Source organism: Panthera pardus, unplaced genomic scaffold (genome assembly GCF_024362965.1).
Source record: "Panthera pardus isolate Hobbes unplaced genomic scaffold, ASM2436296v1 HiC_scaffold_24, whole genome shotgun sequence".
Taxonomy (NCBI): domain Eukaryota; kingdom Metazoa; phylum Chordata; class Mammalia; order Carnivora; family Felidae; genus Panthera; species Panthera pardus.
The window spans coordinates 98549611-98569932 of record NW_026526810.1 but is presented as its reverse complement, the minus strand read 5'-3'; the positions used below and the strand labels follow the sequence as shown (position 1 = coordinate 98569932).

The 20322-nt window shown below is 41.4% G+C and overlaps 1 protein-coding gene across 2 annotated transcripts in view; it reads left to right on the top strand.

Annotated features, from left to right (window-relative positions):
- The first annotated feature begins 309 nt into the window (after positions 1 to 309).
- Positions 310 to 20322, top strand: part of CCDC175 (coiled-coil domain containing 175) — a 75271-nt gene continuing 55258 nt past the window's right edge. The window contains exons 1-6 of one of the 2 annotated variants that reach the window (XM_053889468.1): positions 310 to 486; positions 2811 to 2896; positions 4698 to 4809; positions 10059 to 10194; positions 13329 to 13557; positions 18116 to 18238. In XM_053889468.1, the coding sequence (XP_053745443.1) occupies positions 327 to 486; positions 2811 to 2896; positions 4698 to 4809; positions 10059 to 10194; positions 13329 to 13557; positions 18116 to 18238 (846 nt within the window). In that variant the 5' untranslated portion in view covers positions 310 to 326. The remainder of the gene's footprint in view (positions 487 to 2810; positions 2897 to 4697; positions 4810 to 10058; positions 10195 to 13328; positions 13558 to 18115; positions 18239 to 20322) is intronic. The other variant, XM_053889469.1, reaches the window with a different exon arrangement.

Sequence of the window (20322 nt, the reverse complement as noted above, 5' to 3'; positions counted from 1 at the left end):
CAGCTGCTGTCCAGAAAGCTCATCCTGTAGTACCTGACACAGAAGTGTGTTCAAAAGTGATCGTTAGTATGATTCCAGTGGCCCAAGAGAATTCCGGGACCCAGGCTAAAGAAATGCAAACTGAAGGAGGAAAGGACGGCTGAAGAGCGGCCCAGCCCTCCAGGATCGCTTAATTATTGTGGTTGAAATTTCTTTTAACTTCAGGTTCTTTTACTTGGGAGGTATCTACCCCAGGGGGCGCCCGGGGCCTTCGCGTCTCTGTTGCCCGTGGCAACCGGCAGCCCCGGCGGCGTCAGGCCTGGTAGGCAACGCGCAGGGGCAGCAAGATGGCCCTGAGCTCCTGGTCCCCAGAGCTGGGGTTCAGCCGGAAGGTGCTGCTGCAGGCAGCAGCCGTCTCCACCGGCCCCTCCCTGGAATTATGCACCTTCCCCTCCTCCCTGGGCTCCTCGGTCGCGACCGCTGCGCTGGAGCAGCTCTTTGTTGTGGGTAAGAAGCCTGCGGGCGCAGGGAGGAAGGGAGAGGCCTCGGAAGTGGCATCTAGCTGGCACTGGGTGGGGTGGGGTGGGGGGGGTTGGGGGGTGAGCCTCCCTCAGTGGGGACCTGCCTGCGGGAACCCCAGGAGTCCCTGGCTGAAGCAGAGCCTCCTCAGGTTCCTTGGGGGAGAGAGAGGCGGCTTGGTGGGACCCAGGGTTCAGCTCTCCTGCTCTAGTGCCACTAAAGTGACTTGGCCCAGCTCACACTAATGACTGGTGACAAATCCTGGACAAATCCTTAACTCTCAGGCCACTGCCATTTGCCTGAGACTGGGGTGTCCACCCGCATTTAGATGATGCATTTAATTTCAGAGGTGTCTGGGTGGCTTGGTGAGTTAAGGGTGGACCTTTGATCTCAGATTCCTTAGCTCAAGCCCTACCTTGGGCTCCCTGTTGGGCCAAAGCCTACTTTTAAAAAAACAAAAGAAAAAAAGATTATGCATTTAATTTCAGCTTCTCCCTTCTTGCCTTTTCTTTGCAAGTTAACTTCCTCCAACATTTTGCCACGGTAAAGTGGAGAATTTAACAGGCAAACAAGAAAGGGAGTGTTTAAGAAGTTCCTGTTGTGTTAGACAAGGAAAATTAGACATGAATGTTTAGTGGATGCAAACATGATACCTTGGATAGGTCCAGGTTAAAATGCCTCTTCAGTTAGAAAGCTGAACCTGCAATCAAGGCACCTAAGTTTAAGGTAAGATATGGTCCAAGAAAGGGCATTTCGTTTAGCTCATAAACCATTTAGGCCAAACAACAAAGCATCTCCTCTCTTTAACATCAGCTTCTCATGGGTTCAAGGTAATCATCTTGACTTTTATCATAATGTTACTATTAGTTTGGGATAGTTTCTTTTTTTCTTCTTAGATGAACTAATTTAACTTCACAATTCCTATGAGATAAGCTTGGATGAATATTATCATGAAGAATGTTAACCACCAGAGACCTAAATGAGTTACAGGTGCCCAAGGTCATTGCCAAATGATAGAGCTAGGGCCTTGAATTCTCTTTATACTCCATCTCTAGATCGGCATGTGCATTTAATCCCAGCACTTCGATGCGCAAATATTTTTCTGCGAATAACTTCTGGACTTTAAGAAAGTTTTCTGTAGGAAAAAAAAAAACTTCATTAAGCCTCAGGTGTGGGTTATCAAATACGCAGCTCTCCAGCCTGTTTGCAAGTGGGAACAGCTTGTGCTCATTCATTCCATTAGAAGAAGGGGAAGGAGATAACAGGCAGTGCCTGGCTCTTCCTAACGCACACGTGTTTGCAAACCCAGTAACTGATTTTCACTTGGTTTGAGAGCTTCGTTCATTAAGAGAATCCATGCTCCCCAGAACTCAGGGCAGAAATTGCTGTCTACTCTCCTGAGAGTAGAGACCATTAAGGGCAAGGACTCGAGTCACACCAACTTGGGTTGAATCTAGACTCTTATCTGTGTTCTGTGACCATGAACATATGACATAAACTCAAAAGTCAGATTTCTCACCTGTGACATGGGAGTCATCCTAAGATTATAGTAATCAACTTACATAATACATGTAAAACATGAATGGTGTTCACATGAATGGTGACAGAGCCAAGGTAAGTAAAGCTTCCTCTGTTCTCCCTCCTGTTTCCTTTCATCCTTTTTCCCTTCCTTCTTTCCACTCATTATGTATCTTGTCTCCATTACCATTGCTAATATTTCACAAGCCTCTCTTCTCATGTGCCTCCTGCTTACGGTGTATGAGGGAAAGGAGACACTTTTCATATGTCAGGGAATGAAAAGGGCTAGAAGTTCTGTGTTCGTCACACCTACCAATTTTCAAACATTTACTCTCATCCCAGGATTAAAATATTGGCACAGAAAAAGAAGTGACATAAGGGACTTTTAAACAGTTAATTAAATGAGTGGGTTTTTTTGCATAATATTATATTTACATGTATACAAATATATATATGAAAACATTCTCACACCTACATTATAGGCATGTTATATTTCTTCTTTTCCTAAGTATTTGTTGAATTTTTGGTCCCATTCTATACAGATTCCTTCTTTCTATCATGAGAGATGCAAAGATAGGGTTTGCCTTCAAGAAGCATAAAATATATACCTAAGTTAGAATACTATGAAATAGGAAACATGTTCAAAAGAGATTCATATTAAGTACTAGAAGAATTCAGAGATAGAAGATATAATTTTCAGCTGGGCAGGCATTTGAGCTAGATCTAAAAGGTTAAATAGAATTTGGACTAACACGTAAGAGATCTTTCATTTTCTAATTTTTTTCCTTTTTTAGAACAATCACTGCAAAGTGACTATTTTAAATGCAACGAAGAAGCTAGGACCTTTCTTAAGGACATTGCTATCGCTGTTAAGAAATTGGTATTGTATTATCTCTAAGAGCTATTTTTTTCAATCTTCCACTTCTTCATTAACCTTTAATTTAGCACCACCTCTGTTCAAGGTACTTGAATAGATGAATAGGGAAACTATTTCCCTTGAGTGAAGAAAATTTCTACCTCAGTTTACTGAGCATTTGCCCCAGTGTTCATCAGCTGTGGAATGTTGCCTGGTTTTCCATTCAGGACACTGACTTAAGGACCTGTGCTATGTATGGATGGAGGCCGGCCTGCTTAGGAGAGGCAGTACCTGTGCTAAAGGAGCTCAGTGAAGGGGTGGGCCACGTGGGCAAATGCTTGACCCCAATGTATAAACCATGCACGGTGCCAATTTACTCAGTTCGTTATAAGCAATTTCTTATGTAACTGCTGAAAGATTATTTGACCAGACAGTGCCGGTCAGTGAAAACAAAGCAACTCTTTTTTATGGTAACTTGGCCCCATCAAAGAAATATTTAAAGAATTTCCTTTTGAAGTGTCACAAGCTGGGCCCTCCTGGGCCCTGGATGATGTTTCCAGTGCTTTCCCCACAGAGTGAGAATGGCGAGGTCTCTTCATTTGATTTTAAAATAGTGAATAAAAATCTACTATACATCAAATACCTAAAAATGTAGAAATGTGGCGTAAAGTAAATGAGTTTGAGTCCGCAGACTGCTGAGAAAAGTTCACCTCTTTTATAATTATATTTTTCTGTGATTATATATAGTTGTGTATGTATACTACAGCATTATACTTCAGGATCCCACTTAATTGAATACATATATGGAAATACTAGGCGTCTGTGTGGTGCTGCACTGTGGTCCCATGGAAACCTTTACCTCTGCTTTTTCTTTTTGGTTACGTTTTTCTCCCAAGTTTGAAGGGCTCAAAATATTTATTGTTACTTCTTAAAAGTATCTAGTATGTCTCCATGTGATATCTGAGCTGTGGAATCTCTGTTTTTGAAAGTAACAAATTTTCACTATTCTGAAAGTTTACCCTGGATTTTTTTTTAAATAGACAAGTAAAAGGAAGAAAGTAAAAATCACCATGATCTCAGCCTAATCATAAAATAACAAACTAAATTAATATAATCATAATTAACTCTTTGATGAATGTCTTTCCCACTTTCAGGGAATAGATGATGCCTGTTTTGAATTTTATTTGTTTACAGAAAAGCAATCATACTATATGTATAACTATGTTATCTGCTTTTTATTACTCATAAAATATAATGGATTTCTCAGATCATAAAATAACTATATACATTACAATCATTTATTGAAGAGATGATTTATCTATTTTTTTCCACTAACATTTTTGGATGGTTTTCTTTTTTCAAAAATAAGCCCCACCAAAAAAAATCAAGAATCTCCACCAGACTATTTGTTTAGATTTGTAGGTATGTATTTAAAAAAGAAAAAAGAAAGAAAAAAATTGTTCTTTTTATACCTAAGCATATTTCTAGAGGCATTTTCCATTTTTTAATGAAGGAGATTTTTCTCAGCATTACCCTTTTTGTTGGAGTCTTTCCTTTTAAGTTGATTGAAGCTTCATGCAAGAAACAAAGAAACATGATTTCTGAGAAGGAAATCTGCAAAGATTAAAAGATAAGTTAACAATGACACCTTAAAAACTGATTATGGAATAGTTATTTTTCTATTCCAAATAAAAATAAAAGCAGAAGGTATTGAATGAAAATCAAAGTTTGATCTCTGAAAATGTTTATAATGGGGCATTGCCTGGGAAATCAATTTTATTATTTTAATGCTTTAACTTTTTAAATATGTAATTTAAATTTTCAGGAAGAAATGAGAAAAGCCACAATTGATCTCCTGGAAATTGAAAGCATGGAACTCAGCAGACTATATTTCCTCCTGGAAACTCTTCCCAATAGCATTGGCAGAGAATTGGAAGGTACTTGAAGGTTATCAACTGTAGAAACTTAGTTTATCTTAGAAGAAAATTGAGCCTACTGCTTGTAATAAGACAAGTTTAATCATTATTTTCTGTCAAAATATAGCTAGAAAAAATACACTACACAAACACAGATCCATCATCATTTTCCCTCATATTGTAAGTGGAAATGATATATATAAAACTTGAACTTATATATTTTAGTTTCTAAATAGACCAAAATATCTGGATTAGCCCATTCCAAATTGGTATTTATCGAATTAAATTAGGCAACTTGACTCACCTAAACCACCATCCTACTTTCTGTCCCTGTAAGTTTAGAGACTATATAGGTACCTCATATAAGTGGAACCATACAGTACTTTCCTTTAGTGACTAATTTCACTTGGCATGTCTTCGAGTTTTATCCACGTTGTAGCATGTGTCAGAATTTTCTTTCATTTGAAGGTCGAACAGTATTCCACTGTGTGTGTATACCATGTTTTGTTTACCTGTTCATCCACTGATGGCCCTTGGGTTGTTTCTACCTTTTAGCTATTGTGAACAAAGCCGTTGTAAACATGAGGGTGCTGAGGCCCCTGTGTGGCCCAGTCAGTTGAACTTCAACTCTTGATTTTGGCCCAGGTCATGATCTCACAGTTTCATGAGTTTGAGCCCCTGATGGACTCTGGGCTGACAGCGCGGAGCCTGCTTAAGATTCTCCCTCTTTCTCTGCCCCTCCCCTGCTCACACTCTCTCTGTCTCTCTCAAAATAAATAAATACATAATTATTTAGTTGATGCAAATGTATTTATTTGGTGCAAATATCTATTAGAGTCCCTACTTCCGATTCTTTTGGGCATATATGCAGAAGGGAATTGCTGGATTGTATAGTAAGGGGGTACTTTAAGTTTTGAGAAGCTGCCATACTGTTTTCCACAGTGGCTGCAGTATTTTACATTCCCACCCCAGAAGTGCAAGGATCCCAATTTCTTCACATTCTTGTTAACATTTGTTCCTTTCTGTTCTTTTTTTTTTTTTTTTTTTTTTTAATATAGTCATCCTAATGGATGTGAAATGCTGTATCATTGTGGTTTTGTTTTGCATTTCCCTAATGATTAATGATGTTGAGCATTTTTTCATGTGCTTTTTGGTCATTGGGATATCTTCTTTGGAGAAATATCTATTCGGGTACTTTGCTCATCTTTTAACTAGGTTGTTTGGTTGTTATTGAGTTGTGAGAATTCTTTGTATAGTCTGGGTGTTAATCCTTTATCAAGTATATTGTTTGAAAATATTTCAACCTATTCCATGGTTTTCCTTTTCATACTATTTTTTTTTTAATTTTTATTTTGAGAGAGCATGCATGCTGGGGCGGGGTTGGGGGGAAGAGAGAGAGGGAGAGAGTGAATCCCATGCATGCTCCATGCTGTCAGCACAGAGCCTAGTGCAGGGCTTGATCTCACAATTAATAAAATCATGACCTGAGCCAAGATCAAGAGTCATCCACTAACTGACTGAGCCACCCAGGTGTCCCCTTTTCACTGTGTTGATACTGACTTTTGATGCACAAAAGTTTCAAATTTTGATTTAGTTCAATTTGTCAATGTTTTTTTTTCTTTTTTTTAACGTTTATTTATTTTTGAGAGAGAGAGACAGATCGCGAGCAGGGGAGGGGCAGAGACAGAGACACAGAATCCGAAACAGGTTCCAGGCCCTGAGCTGTCAGCACAGAGCCTGATGCGGGGTCAAAGCCACCAACCACGAGATCATGACCTGAGCCAAAGTCGGCCGCTTAACCGAGTGGCCACCCAGGTGGCCTTAGGATTTTCTTTGGCTGCCTATGCTTTTGGTGTCATATCCAAGAAATCATTGCTAAATCCAATGTCATGAAGATTTCCTTGTATGTTTTCTTCTAAGAGTTTTATAGGTTTAGCTCTTATATTTAGGTTTTTTTATTCACCTTTTGTTAAATTTTGTATGTGGTATACAGTAAGGCTCCAACCTGATTTCCCCAGCTTCCAGGAATATTGACTAAGGCTTGTGAGCCTCAGAGCTCAGGTCCTCTGCAGGAATTGAAACCATCCCCTGCCCTATCCTGGAGCATTCTCTCTCCACGTGCAGCCCATACTCTGTGATCAGTCAGTGTGAGAATGCAAAAGTCTGCCTCCCTTGCTCAGTGTAGAACAACTCCCAAGTGTCATCACCGCTCCAAAGCTTGTTACCGTGTAACCTCCGCCTCCCCCAACCCAGTGGTTTAAATTCAAAACAAACTGGTGGCACCTGGGTGGCTCAGTCAGTTAAGCGTCTGACTTTGGCTCACGTCGTGATCTGGCAGTCCTGGGTTCAAGCCCCGTGTCGGGCTCTGTGCTGACAGCTCAGAGCCTGGAACCTGCTTTAGATTCATTCTCTCTCTCTCTCTCTCTCTCTCTCTCTCTCTCTCTCTCTCTCTCTCTCTCTCCCCCCCCCTCCCTCCCTCCCAAAGTAAATAAACATTAAAAACAAAACAAACAAAAAACAAACCGCAGCAGCAACAACAACAAAACACTTTTTAAGTAGATGTTCCCATTATCCATTTACTGCCTTGCGTGCAGCTCCAAATCTACCTTCGTTGTCTGCTCGGTATTGAGAGAGATGGGCCCTGTAATTTCCCCCTGTACCAGCTGCCACAACGTTTCATCAGGAGAGAACCCTGGAGGGACACTGGAAGAAAAAGCAGTGCTCTTTCTGGTCCCAGGGTGCTCCTCTCAGCCAGCTCTTGGAGCACACACAGCCTCTCCATGCCGGGCTCCTGCCACGTGTGGCTGTCCACAGTGCCCGGCTGCTTCCTCCAGTACCCCTGGGGCAGCTTCATGGTAGATTGCTACCAGTGAGGCACCAGCCTGTGAACAGCTTCCCTGGCGCTCTTTGGGTGGTTTGGCAGTGAGCTCTGAAGTATGGCAACTCCCTGCGGACAGGTCCCCTCAATTCCTCCAGAAGGTAGATTTCCATGAGTTCTACCAGCCCAGCATTTCAAGAACTTCTGTGCCCAGTGAGCCACAGCACTTTCCAGTGAGGCCTGGTTCCCAGGGCTGGAGTTGCTGCTTCCTTGAACGAACCCTCTCGGCCCCTGGGGGTAGTAGCTGCTCCTCGTGTCTGCTGTTCCTGAATCCTTTAGAGTTCTCTTTTCTTTCTTACCATTCGATCCCTCATTACTCTAACCTCCTGTTAGAGTCAATAATTCTCTATACTAAAATTTCCCTGTTTTATTTATAAGATTTCTGTCTCCTAATTAGACACTGAGTGACACAGTCAGCTGTAAAACAATATGCATGGTATTACTCTAGTTTGGCAGGAAAAATATGACAAACTCTATATACAGAAAAAAAAGAGTCTGTGCTGAAGGGAGAATTAAGAATGTGTTGGGTTACTTTTATAATCAGGAAAAATATTTAGAAGGAAAGTAAATAGCATATTAGCTAAAGAGATTCTTGATAGACACTGAATACTTAACCAAGTAAAGTTAATTGGTCTTAGGTTATAAAGCTTTGCTACTCAAAGTATGGTTCTTGGATCAGCAGCATCTGAAAGCTTGTTATAAAATCCAGAATCTCTAGGCCCATCCCAGACTTAGTCTCTCAGAATCTTTATTTCAATAATATCCCCAGGTGATATATATGCCTATTTGAGACATAAAAGTTCAGGATGCCCTGCTACAATGAGCAAACTTAATAAGTAGCCTTAGAAAAATAACCTATCTCTCTCAGATGGAGCTACCGGCTAGTTTCTAGAGAATTTATGGGGTGGAAATGGCTAGTCCAGGACCTTCTAAGCAGTGTTAAAAATTTTATTTTTTTGTATTTATATCTATCATGCTTCTGAAGTCTTATGTGATTACACTGATTTGTTATTTGTTGATGAATGATCACACAATCACACAAGAATGACACATGAATTAACACACTCAGTTCCCCCCAGAAAGCAGAGCCAGAGGCTTTTACACTGATATTTGGGGGCACAATCCAAAGAGGAGGAGGGCGGGATAAGGAGAGAAAAGCAGGGAGAAGAGAACGCTGATATGGGGTGCAATACCATGCTGACTGCCGCTAAACACAACTAAGTTAGTATAGGAACATGTCCCAAGATACACGGCTACATCTTCTCTGGACTGTGCAGGCACCAGCTCCTGTCTGTCATCAGTCTAGCGTTCACCGGCCTCCCACACTTCAAGTTACACGAGCATGGGTATGCGTGCATAAAGAAGTCTCACGGGAGAGGTGACAAGAAGGTCCTAGACTGGAGGTGAGAAGCGGATAGAATAAGCAGGAATGAGGTTCTGCCAGACTGCACCAGTCTGAGGTTGTTCAGAGCCCATAGAAAGCTGGTCACCATAGTGCTGCAGGAATTTTTACCTCAACACCCAGGATTCGTTGTCTCACCACTTCGAAGAGTGAAGAGGTGGACGCAAAATGAACAGCATGGAAAAGTTTACTAGAGTATAAGATTAGAAAAGAAGAATAGTATGAAAACTGTCTTTACAAAGAAGGGACATTTGAAAGTGAATGCCTGCGACCACACGCAAGGGTCCTTGTTTTATAAGGTTCTGGTCAGCCCCCCCTTCCCTTCCCCCTTGTTCCTTCTCAGGTCCCATCTTTGTTGGCTTGACAACTCAAGGTGCTGGGTTGCCCATTCCTGACTGGTTGGATTCCATTGTGTGAAGAGTCAGATGGGTCATACTGTCCCTCATATAACCTAAGTTTTATGGTTTAGCTAAGTATTTTGATTGTCAAATTCCGGAGGGGAACCTGAGGGGGAGTAGGTGGTATCTGTTACATTCTTAAGAGGGACCTTACGCCTAAGGGGGTTTGCTCTAGTTAGAAATTCCCAGCATTGTTCCAAAATATGTGTCTTTCCCCATCCAGGGACCCCAGGCCCTAATCCTTTCCTTCTCTGCCTATTTTATCCTATTTTTCCCTATCAATAGCAGCAGATGAAATAAGGGAAATAATTGATAGGTAAGATTGAGAGGACCCAAAGGGGTAAGAGGTGTCTGATACAGGAACATAATTAAAAGAGCATTACAGGAGTGCCTGGGTGGCTCAGTTGGCCAAGTGTCCAACTTCGGCTCAGGTCATGATCTCACGGTCCGTGGATTCTCTCTGCCCCTCCCCCACTCACTCCCTGTCTCTGTCTCTCTCAAAAATAAACAAATATTAAAAAAATGGAAAAGTCAGTATGTACAACTGTGCTGTTTCTCAAATAATCTAGTGACATTTCCATTTACTTTTAAGAATGTGTCAGAGATGCCCGCAGATTAAATCTTTTTGAGATAAATCAATTACAAATGGACGTTACAAGGATGAATAATGAAATAGAGTTCCTGAAGAAGAAAATACTTGATCTGCAAAAAATTAATGAAATTCTAGGGTATGTATTTTTTTAATTTGGTACATGAGGGAGTTGGGGTCTGTGACTGGAGTGTGAAAATTATCCTAAGGGGTTTGCCTTCTGTTTCTGAACTGGTACAGGGTAAGTAGGAGGGGGGTATCACTTCTAGCAGATGACCCTGACTGCTGAGGGGTGTGTGATGACTGCGCAGAGCTGGGGAGGAGAGCAAAAACTTCTTTCACCACTGCAGTTAGGAGACCTGTAACATTTCAGAGGCCATCCAGCTTCTCAGCAGCAGCTACTGTGTGTAAGTCATACACGTCCTTGCAAGCCCCCTCCAAACAGAGGCAGACAAAATTTTTGTTTTGATGTTTATTTATTTTTGAGAGAGAGAGAGAGAGACAGAATGCAAGCGGGGAGGGGCAGAGAGAGAGGGAGAGACACAGAATCTGAAGCAGGTTCCAGGCTCCAAGATGTCAGCAGAGCCTGACGCGGGCTCGAACTCATGAACCGTGAGATCATTACCCAAGCCGAAGTCAGACACTTAACCGACTGAGCCACCCAGGCACCCCATGGTTTCCATTTTAGTAAAATTAAGTTTACAAACTCCAACACTAAAAAGAAGTCTTTCTGGGTATTATATATATATATATAATATATATGTGTGTATATATATATATATAATTATTATATATTATATATTATATAATATTATATATATAAATATAGTATCGACCTTGGTATATTGTGGCTAGGTTAGTTTCTTAAAGATATTCAGCCATAAACTACTGGAGGTCTGAGGATGAGATTGGTTCCCAGCAGAGGGTTCTAAATTTTATCTGTAATTAAAGGAGAGATATATAACTCATATATATATATATATATATATATATATAACTGCCTGTCGCTCAGATTCTGACACTTGTTAGTTTCTTTCCTTTTTTCTTGAGCTGTGTGCCAGAACTTCACCCCTGTGCGCCTCATTTTCTCCATCTGTAAAATGGGGATTACAAGCTTGAATTTATGCAGCTCACGGAGGAAGAGATACCTTCTAAAAGAAAAACCAACAAAACCTTAAGAACAACTCAGCCTTATGAGCAAATTTACAAGACGAATGCATAGATATCAGAATGTCGGTTTGTTAGACGAAGAAATGTTCAAAGAGCCCTCATGAAAGAGAGAAATCTTCTTGGGAAGCTACAATAATCAGAAAGTTGCTCAGTGCAAAGCATCAGGAATTAGGGGGAGAATTCAAGGTCCAGGATGCCTCTCCCATATTAGGCCTTCAGAGCACCTGTTCTGGGGGACGTTCTATGAAAAAGAAAGTACATGAGAACTTTAACACCTATTGGGGATTCACAGTGCAGATTTATGTATGGTGCATGCCAGTCACAATCGCCAGTCTGCTGTATGAATTAAACTACCAATTTCTAAACTAATCACAAGGAAGATAATACCCAAGCTGGAATACTCAAGTCAGTTGGCCAGCACATCACACCTCCATAGACCAATGATTCTCAAACTTGGGTGTGCATCAGAATCACTTGGGAGTGCTTGTTAAAACACAAATTACTAGAAAGCTCCCAAGTTTCTTATTTAGTAGGTCTAGGGGGTGGGAATAAGAACTTGCATTTCTAGCAAGTTCCCAGGTGATGCTTAGGCTGCTGGTCCTGATCACACTGTAAGAATCACCGTTCTAGAGAAATCTTTATAGAAAGGCAAACCATAAGCATAAGGTGGGTTTCTTGATAAGCTAGTGTCCCCAAGGTCCAATCTCGTTGCATCCACTTTTCAAAGAATGATGCGTATCAAGATGCCAACACTCTCTAACAGACCTCTCCTGGACAGTCCTCAAAAACTGAAAGCTCTTTGGGTGGGTTTTTCCTTAGGTCCTGTGTTCAGTTTGGGTGCTGTCTTCTCAACCCATCTCAATACACCTAGGTTTTTTTTTTTTTATTTGACTTGTTTTGTTTTGCTTTGCTCCTTAGGTTGATTCATTCTTAGAAGGAATCCTCTGCTAGACCCACAAAGCACCCATTATCTTACCCTCTCTACTCTAGGCTTTTTATTGCATTTCCATGGTAGAATTGACTTCTGGAAAATAAACTTACCAACAACCTGTTTCCATTTTCCTGAGCCTTTGCACACAATCCCCCTGAACTAAAGTCTTTAGCCCTGGGGACTAGAGAGAGGAAAAATGTCTTTACATTTTAGGAGTTTTAAAAAAGGAAAATGTAGAAATGGTGCCAATGTCCCTCCTTCAAGTCCTGTATTGTTAGTCCTGGGGTAGGTGTTTCTCACAATCATTTTTTTTTAAAGTTTATTTATTTATTTTGAGAGAGACGGAGAGAGTGCAAGCAGGGAGGGGCAGAAAGAGAGGGAGAATCTCAAACAGACTCCTTGCTATCAGCGTAGAGCCTGACGTGGGGCTTGAACTCAAAACTGAGATCATGACCTGAGCTGAAAGCATGATTTGAATGCTCAACTGACTGAGCCACCCAAGGGCTCCTCTCACAATCTTAAGGTCTTTCTCAGATGGATGTGGCCAGAAAAAGATATGTGAGGTTAATGTCTCTTCCTGAACTCAGATTTCGCTGCAGCTCGGAGAGGGTAAGAGCATTCAAATTAGTTTTCAATCTTCTTCTGAACACTCAAGATAGACTTTCCTCTCTCCTCTCTGACTCCTGTCTGTCAGAGGAAGGCTCGCTTTCTCCTGGGTCCTCCGTGCAGGACAATGGCATAAGAAGGTGGCTGGAGGGGATGGTGAGAGGTTTATCTTCCTTTGACTTAACTGGATGTCTTGGGGTAAGATAGTTATGGCAATGCTACATATCAAGCCATTTGGTCAGATTCCATTCATCTGTTCAAAACTGTTTTTGAATCTCTGTACACTTGAAATGAAAATAACCCATAGTTATTTCCTGGTATGTGGGGGTGGGGGGTGAGGTAGGACCACATGACATTTCTGCAGTGGTAAACAGTTGCAAGATTGACATTTGTCTTGTGGTTCCCTTTGTCCTCCTGTCAACCAAGTTTAGGTAATCACAAATACACCTCTAAAATAAGCCTGCCTTACAATTTCCCTCTCCGTGGTGGTCATCTCAGCAAACAGACTTTAAATTCCTTTCCTCAAAGCCGTACGTTTGGGGCCATGAATAGTTCTTTCCTCCTAGTGAGCAGCAAGAGGAGCTGGTGAGGAGGCACGAAAAGTTGGTGCTGTCACTCAACCACACGATGGAAGAAAAAGCTGCTGTCACTGTTTACATCAATGAGACTTACACCAAAATAAACTCAGAGAAAAAAGAGTTAGAATTCCAAAACCAACGTCTCAAAGAAATACAGGAACAAATGGAAAAAGAAAAAGCGAAATATTTGACAAGAAAAGAAAAATTGAATCAAGAGGTAAGTGACGCCATTTCCTTTTTTAAAAAAATACAGAATTGTACAGAATCGCAGGCAGGAAAGGGGAAATCATTTATGTGTTCTCAAGGCTAGTAAGCGTTCTGTGTGGTATCTGCTGTGAACACTGGGATGGGACTAGAGCAGAAACCCAAGCACAATGGAGCCCCTTGGGGAAGACACTGACGTGTCATAGCATCTCAGCTCATGGGAAAGATTATGAGTGACAGGATTTGTAACACTGGGGTGGCCCCTTGCTCATATGCAGCCCTATAGGGACAAGGAGTTTGTCTCCATGGCATCTCGTTGCCTCTGACCGTTCTGAGGCCATGTCTCTATGGACAGGTCTGGGGAGGGAGTTCAGCCCTGACGGAGGCTTCAGCTCCTACTGAATGAATCTGAGCACAGCAGCCTGCAGAGGGGCGAGGCAGAACCCAGGGCTCCAGCAGAAAAGAGTATTTTGAAGGGCACCTGGGTGGTGGCTCTGTCGGTTAAGCACAGACTTCAGCTTAGGTCATGATCTCATGGTTCGCGAGTTTGAGCCCCACGTCAGGCTCTGGGCTGACAGTTCAGAGCGTTGCCTGCTTTGGATTCTGTATTTCCCTCTCTCTGCCTCTCCTGCTCACGCTTTCTCTTAAAAAATATTAAAAAAAAATTTTTTAAGAGAATTTTGAGGTTAGCAGTATTGGGAGGGTGGAGTGAGAATAACTATTGCATTTTGGTGTCTGCTAGACGGTGTTAATTAAAATTCACCATCAGAATGGCTTGTGATCCTCTCTGTTCTGCTCCAGTTACCCCAGGAGAGGCAGGCCTATCTCTATAGGAAGTGTTCTAGCAGTCTTCCTTATCCCCCAGGTGAGGCCGCCTAGCTCCTGATGAGAATTGCTGTTGAGTTCCTGCCTCTTCCCTGTGCCTCATGGGAACAGGCATAACTTAATGCAGAAAATTGTCCAGGGCTCACAGCCCTGCTGGAAGGAAGGCTGGAAGATTTGTTAAATTGCCTTTCTTGAGTCTTAGTTAAAATCTAGTGGAATACTTCTGACAGCGGCCAACATATGGTTCTTACACTGACGATTCTCTGATAAGACTTGGACTATTGGGGCGCCCGGGTGGCTCAGTCGGTTAAGCGTCCAGCTTCCACTCGGGTCATGATCTCACGGTTTGTTAGTTCGAGCCCCGTGTCGGGCTCTGTGCTGACAGCTTGGAGACTGGAGCCTGCTTCGGATTCTGTGTCTTCCTCTCTCTGTCCCTCTCCTGCTTGTGCTCTGTCTCTCTCTGTCTCTCAAAAAATGAATAAATGTAAAAAAAAAAAAAAAAAAGACTTGGACTATTCATAAATTCCAATCAGGTCTTAGCTTCTTTATCCTTCAAAACACCTATATCTTCAGAAATAGTTTTACGCTAAAACCATGGATTTTCTCAACTATAGACAGGTTAGCCCTTGTCATCTTTGGAATGGGCACTTTTTGGAGTAGCTGGCAAGGAGTCTTTCTTGGGGGCTCCTTGGGGGCAGGGATTGTGGCTTTAATTCACTGCTGTATCCAAGCACCACACGCATGATAGGCACTCTATAATATGTATTGAATGAATGAGTTTCTAACTTCCTTTTCAGCCTTAAGGGGAAGTGTTTCCACCTTCCTGTTCTTTTTTTTTTTTTAATGTTTATTCATTTTTGAGAGGGAGAGAGAGACACAGACAGACACAGTGGGGGAGGGGCAGAGAGAGAGAGGGAGACCCAGAATCTGCTGAAGGCTCCAGGCTCTGAGCCTTCAGCACAGAGCCCAACTCAGGGATCAAACTCACTAACCGTGAGATCATGACCTGAGCTGAAGTCAGATGCTCAATTGACTGAGCTACCCAGGTGCCTCTCTTCCTGTTCTTTAATGTAAATGCTAAAACACAAGAAAGGAAACCCAGGGGGGCTTCAGTTAGGGAATTTGCAAGCACGACACATTGTTCTTCCATATGTGACTAGTCTTTCTCAGAGATCCACACACTTTTTCTGAAAAGGGCCAGATAGGAAATATTTAGGGCTTTGTGGGCCCTCTCTGTCACAACTACTCAACTCTGCTATTTTAGCATGAAAGGAACGGTACTTAAATGACTGAGAGCAGTTTTACAACAGGTTGCTAGATTTGGGGCCCACTACTAGAAGTTTGCCTACCTTTGGTCTATCTCCCTGGAAAAGTGCACCAGTTAAGATACGTTCAGATGCAGGGGCACCTGCGTGGCTCCATTGGTTAAGCATTGACTCTTGATTTCAGCTCAGGTCATGATCTCCAAGTTTGTGAGTTCGAGCTCACATCTGGCTCTGTGCTGACAGCATGGAGCCTGCTTCAGATTTTCTCTCTCCCTCTCTTTTTCTGCCTGCCCCTCTTCCGCTCTCTCTCTCTCTCTCTCAAAATAAGTAAATAGACATTAAAAAAAGATACTTTCAGATGCAAATAGCAGAAGCCCTAACTCAAATCTGTCTTAAATAGAATATTTATTATCTCACACAGTAGGAATTCCCAAGGTAGAGGGCAGCCTCCAAGACTAGTTAATTTAGTGGCTCATCCCTCCTCTCCTCCATCCCTCATCTTAAGGCTGGCTGTGTTCATGGTCATAAGATGGCCACCAATAACAACTGGGTTGTATGCTTCCTTATTCAAGTAGAAACAGGAAAATCTTCTCCAACCAAAGACCATAAGTCTTCTTGCTGCGTCTGATCTGGCCAGGTCATGACAGCACCCACCCCTCGAACAATAATGGATCCTAAGGGAGTGCTGTGTGCCAGTGGGATAGACCAAGTGGGGTGGATATTATGGAGTCAACCACCATTGTTCACTAAAGGCACATGATAGGCTATGGTAACAACCTGTTAACTTCCTTTACTTCCTACAAGAAAGGAAAAACTATTAAAGCTGTCAGAGTCTTCAAAGCGTAAGCTCTCCCCTTACACAAAACAAAATATTTTTTGCCAATACTGTTTCTGAGATTGCAAGACCTTGGGAGAAGGCCTAGGCCAAAGAATAAACACAGAATTCCAATTTTCAACAAAATGTATTAATCACAAGGTTCCATTCATATGCAACTGTGCCCTGGTGCTGAGATAATTGACAATGGTCGTGTTCATTCACAAGACATTTCAGGTGCAATGGCTGATAGCTTTGACAGCCACCCAAACATACATTGTCATAACTCTTTAATACAGAGTTGAATATGCCTTCTCAGACCTAACGACTCAGTTAGTTACTTTGTTCTTGATAATTCATTTTGCCAAAAAAATGCATTGATATATATATTTTTTTAATTTTGTTTTTTATTTTTTAAAATTTACATCCAAATTAGCATATAGTGCAACGACTTCAGGAGTAGATTCCTTAGTGCCCCTTACCCATTTAGCCCACGCCCCTCCCATACAACCCCTCCAGTAACCCTCAATTTGTTCTCCATATTTATGTTATGTCTCCATATTTATGTTCTCCATATCTGTTTTGTCCCCCTCCCTGTTTTTATATTATTTCTGTTTCCCTTATGTTCATCTGTTTAGTCTCTTAAAGTCCTCATATGAGTGAAGTCATATGGTTTTTGTCTTTCTCTAATTTCATTTAGCATAACACCCTCCAGTTCCATCCACGTAGTTGCAAATGGCAAGATTTCATTCTTTTTGATTGCCGAGTAATACTCCATTGTGTGTGTGTATGTGTATATATATATATATACACATCTTCTTTATCCATTCATCCATCGATGGACATTTGGGCTCTTTCCATACTTTGGCTACTGTTGATAGTGCTGCTATAAACATGGGGGTGCATGTGTCCCTTCGAAACAGCACACCTGTAATCCCTTGGATAAATGCCTAGTAGTGCAATTTCTGGGTCATAGGGTAGTTCTATTTTTAGTTTCTTGAGGAACCTCCATACTGTTTGCCAGAGTGGCTGCACCAGCTTTCTTTCCCAGCATTGATATATTTGATTTTGATAAGAAGATGACTTACTTCATTGGGTCTGACAAGTAATCAGAATATGTTTCATCTTCGTAAAATGATAAGATGTTGTCCAAGACTGTGTGCTGACCAGTCTCCAGTGATTTTGTTGACTCTATTTTTAGTCTGCTTTCTTTCCCATTAAAAAAAAGTGAATTCAGGTATCCAGGCAGTTCTTCATTTTCTTTCTTTGACTTTCCTGATCTTATTAGCTCACTATAAATCTGGTGACCATTGGTAAGGTGTTTTACTAGCAAATTGCTACAATGGCTGTTGCTTTTATAATTTGCTATTAATGATCACTGTCTTATTACTCTTATAAATTTACTGTTTCGACATTTATGATTACAGTTACTTGTAGTTCAGTATTCTTCCTGTGATGTTGCAAAACAAGCAAACCCTGGGTTGGTTTCTTTTTTTTTTTTTTTGGTTTGGTGTGTGTGTGTATGTGCGTGCGTGCATTTTGTTGTTGATAGACTGACTATGGTATACTTAGATTGAGTATGAATTAGGTTGACAAAATAAAAAGATTGTCTAAACTTTGTTGTTCTCATAAGCTTTTTGACTGGCTTATTCTGTATATCACTACAGATTGAGGAATATAAAAAACTCTGTGACTTGAAGAGAAAGGATACTTATCAAAAGAAGAAAGAATTGAATACATTAAAACTTAAAATGTCAAAAATGAGAGAAACAGTTAGTACCAGCACAGTGGTAAGAAAGAATAAACTATGTCTCTCCAGGCCTGTCCAGGCACCTTGATATATATATATACACTGTCTTAAATATAACCAGCAGCAGGTGCTTTTTTAAAGGAGCTGATTTTAATCTATCTGCATGCCATTCTGAGAGAATGTTTTCGGCGTGCTAAGGTTTTCTGACACTTTATTTAAAATGTTATAGTGCGATTGTGTTTTTTCTTTGGGAATATGGTCAGAAGAAGGAAGCTTAAATTACCTTAGGTACAAATTGCATTCGACGGACCAGAATACTGTAAAAATGGGTTTTTAAAATGCACACAGAACTGACCAGATGCGTACAGAACCATATATAACATCTCCATGAGATTGTTTTATTTTACATAACAAAATGAATAGCCATGGGCAAATTCCTTAATTCTGAATGTGTGATAATAAAACAGCTTAGGCTTTTGATTTATATTGGCTACAGGAGCATTAATGTGGAAAGGGGACTATTCGTATGAAGTAGAAAATACTTCAGAGCTCTGTGCTTCTATTTTTTAAAATTGATAACATTGATTGAAAACCAGCCCTCATAAATGTTTTGTGAGGATTATCCTTATTTTAAAGATAAGAAAACTGAAGCTTATTCAGATGGTTCTAATGGAAGAGGGTAATGATAATACCCCTTCTGTGTTAATTAAAACAGAAATGCCTGCTAATCTTCTATTGCAATTAGTTGAATTAACGAGTCTTTGGTGTATTTCTCCTATCTGTATTGAGAATTACATGTAAAACTATATGGGGCAACAGTCATCACATTTCTTACCAGAAACATCACACTTCTCATCAGAATACTCAGCTACTTCCCTTATACTTTTTATAGAGTGGTTCTGATCATTCGGATCATCTTAGTTACAGTGTGTCTATTATGATATCCAATTACAGAATATTAGTAGAATCAAAATTTCTCCCCAGTATGTGTATTTAAGATCATTGGGGTGCCTGGGCAGCTCAGTCAGTTAAGCCTCCAAATCTTGATTTTGGCATAGGTCACGATCCCAAGGTCGTGGGATTGGGTCCAGGTCATTAGGCTGCGTGCTGGGCGTGGAGGCTTCTTAGGAGTCTCTCTCCCCCCTTCTGCCTCTCCCCCACTCTTGCATGCAGGTGCAATAAATAAATCAGTAGATAGATAAATAATCATTATCTGTTTTTCAAATATCTGTATAGTAAGCAAGCATGAGTGAGGCTAGATTCAAAGGAGAACAGAAGGGTTATATCAGATAGACTTTATCTGCAGGCCCAAGCTCCTGCCTTTGTTTGGGTCTCATAGGTCATGAGTCAGGTACTCCATCAACCCAGCTTGGGAAGACACAGTATATATTCCTTCACCTGTGCTCCAAAGATCTCTAAGACAAATTATGAAGACTAGAAGATGGCAAGGATAAACTCACCTCCAGCATCATCGCCACCTCCCAGAAGACAACATGCCCACCCTAACTCCACTTTACTGCAGGAGAATAGTGTTTAAAGCACAAACTTGAGTGTCACAGAGACCTGGGGTTCAAATTTTTAACTCTATCAACCTGAAGTTTCCGCACCTATAAAATGGGGTGATAATACTGCCTACTTCAAAGGGCTAGAAGCTCAAGTGAGGTCATGCCCATAAGACTTTTAGCTGAGTGCTTTGTATTTGGTAAAGGTGGTTATTGGGGTTGTTACTCTCACCATCCACGATTAGAAAACAGGGTTTGGCTGTGGACTGAGACAACAGGAAATTCCAGGTTAATCTTCCAGGGGTGTCTTCATTTTAGATGACTCCGCAGCCCTGTCAAGCTGAGGTGATGTTGCCAGAAAAGAATAATGGTATGTGATTCTTGAGGTGGCCTGCATGCCCAGGGCAGGGGGGACTGAAGGCGAGAGGTGACCGATGAGGGGCCTAAATGGGCCTTCAGCACACAGCCACTAATCCTCATGATCGGTCACAGTCCTTTAGACATTGTGCTCATGTTCGACTTCAGACCCTTGTTAACTCTGAAACTAGTTATTGCCCAGAAGTTGAGTCATATGGGTGCTTCAGAGAAAGAAAGAGTTGAGGGGAGCTTTTGTGCACCTGTC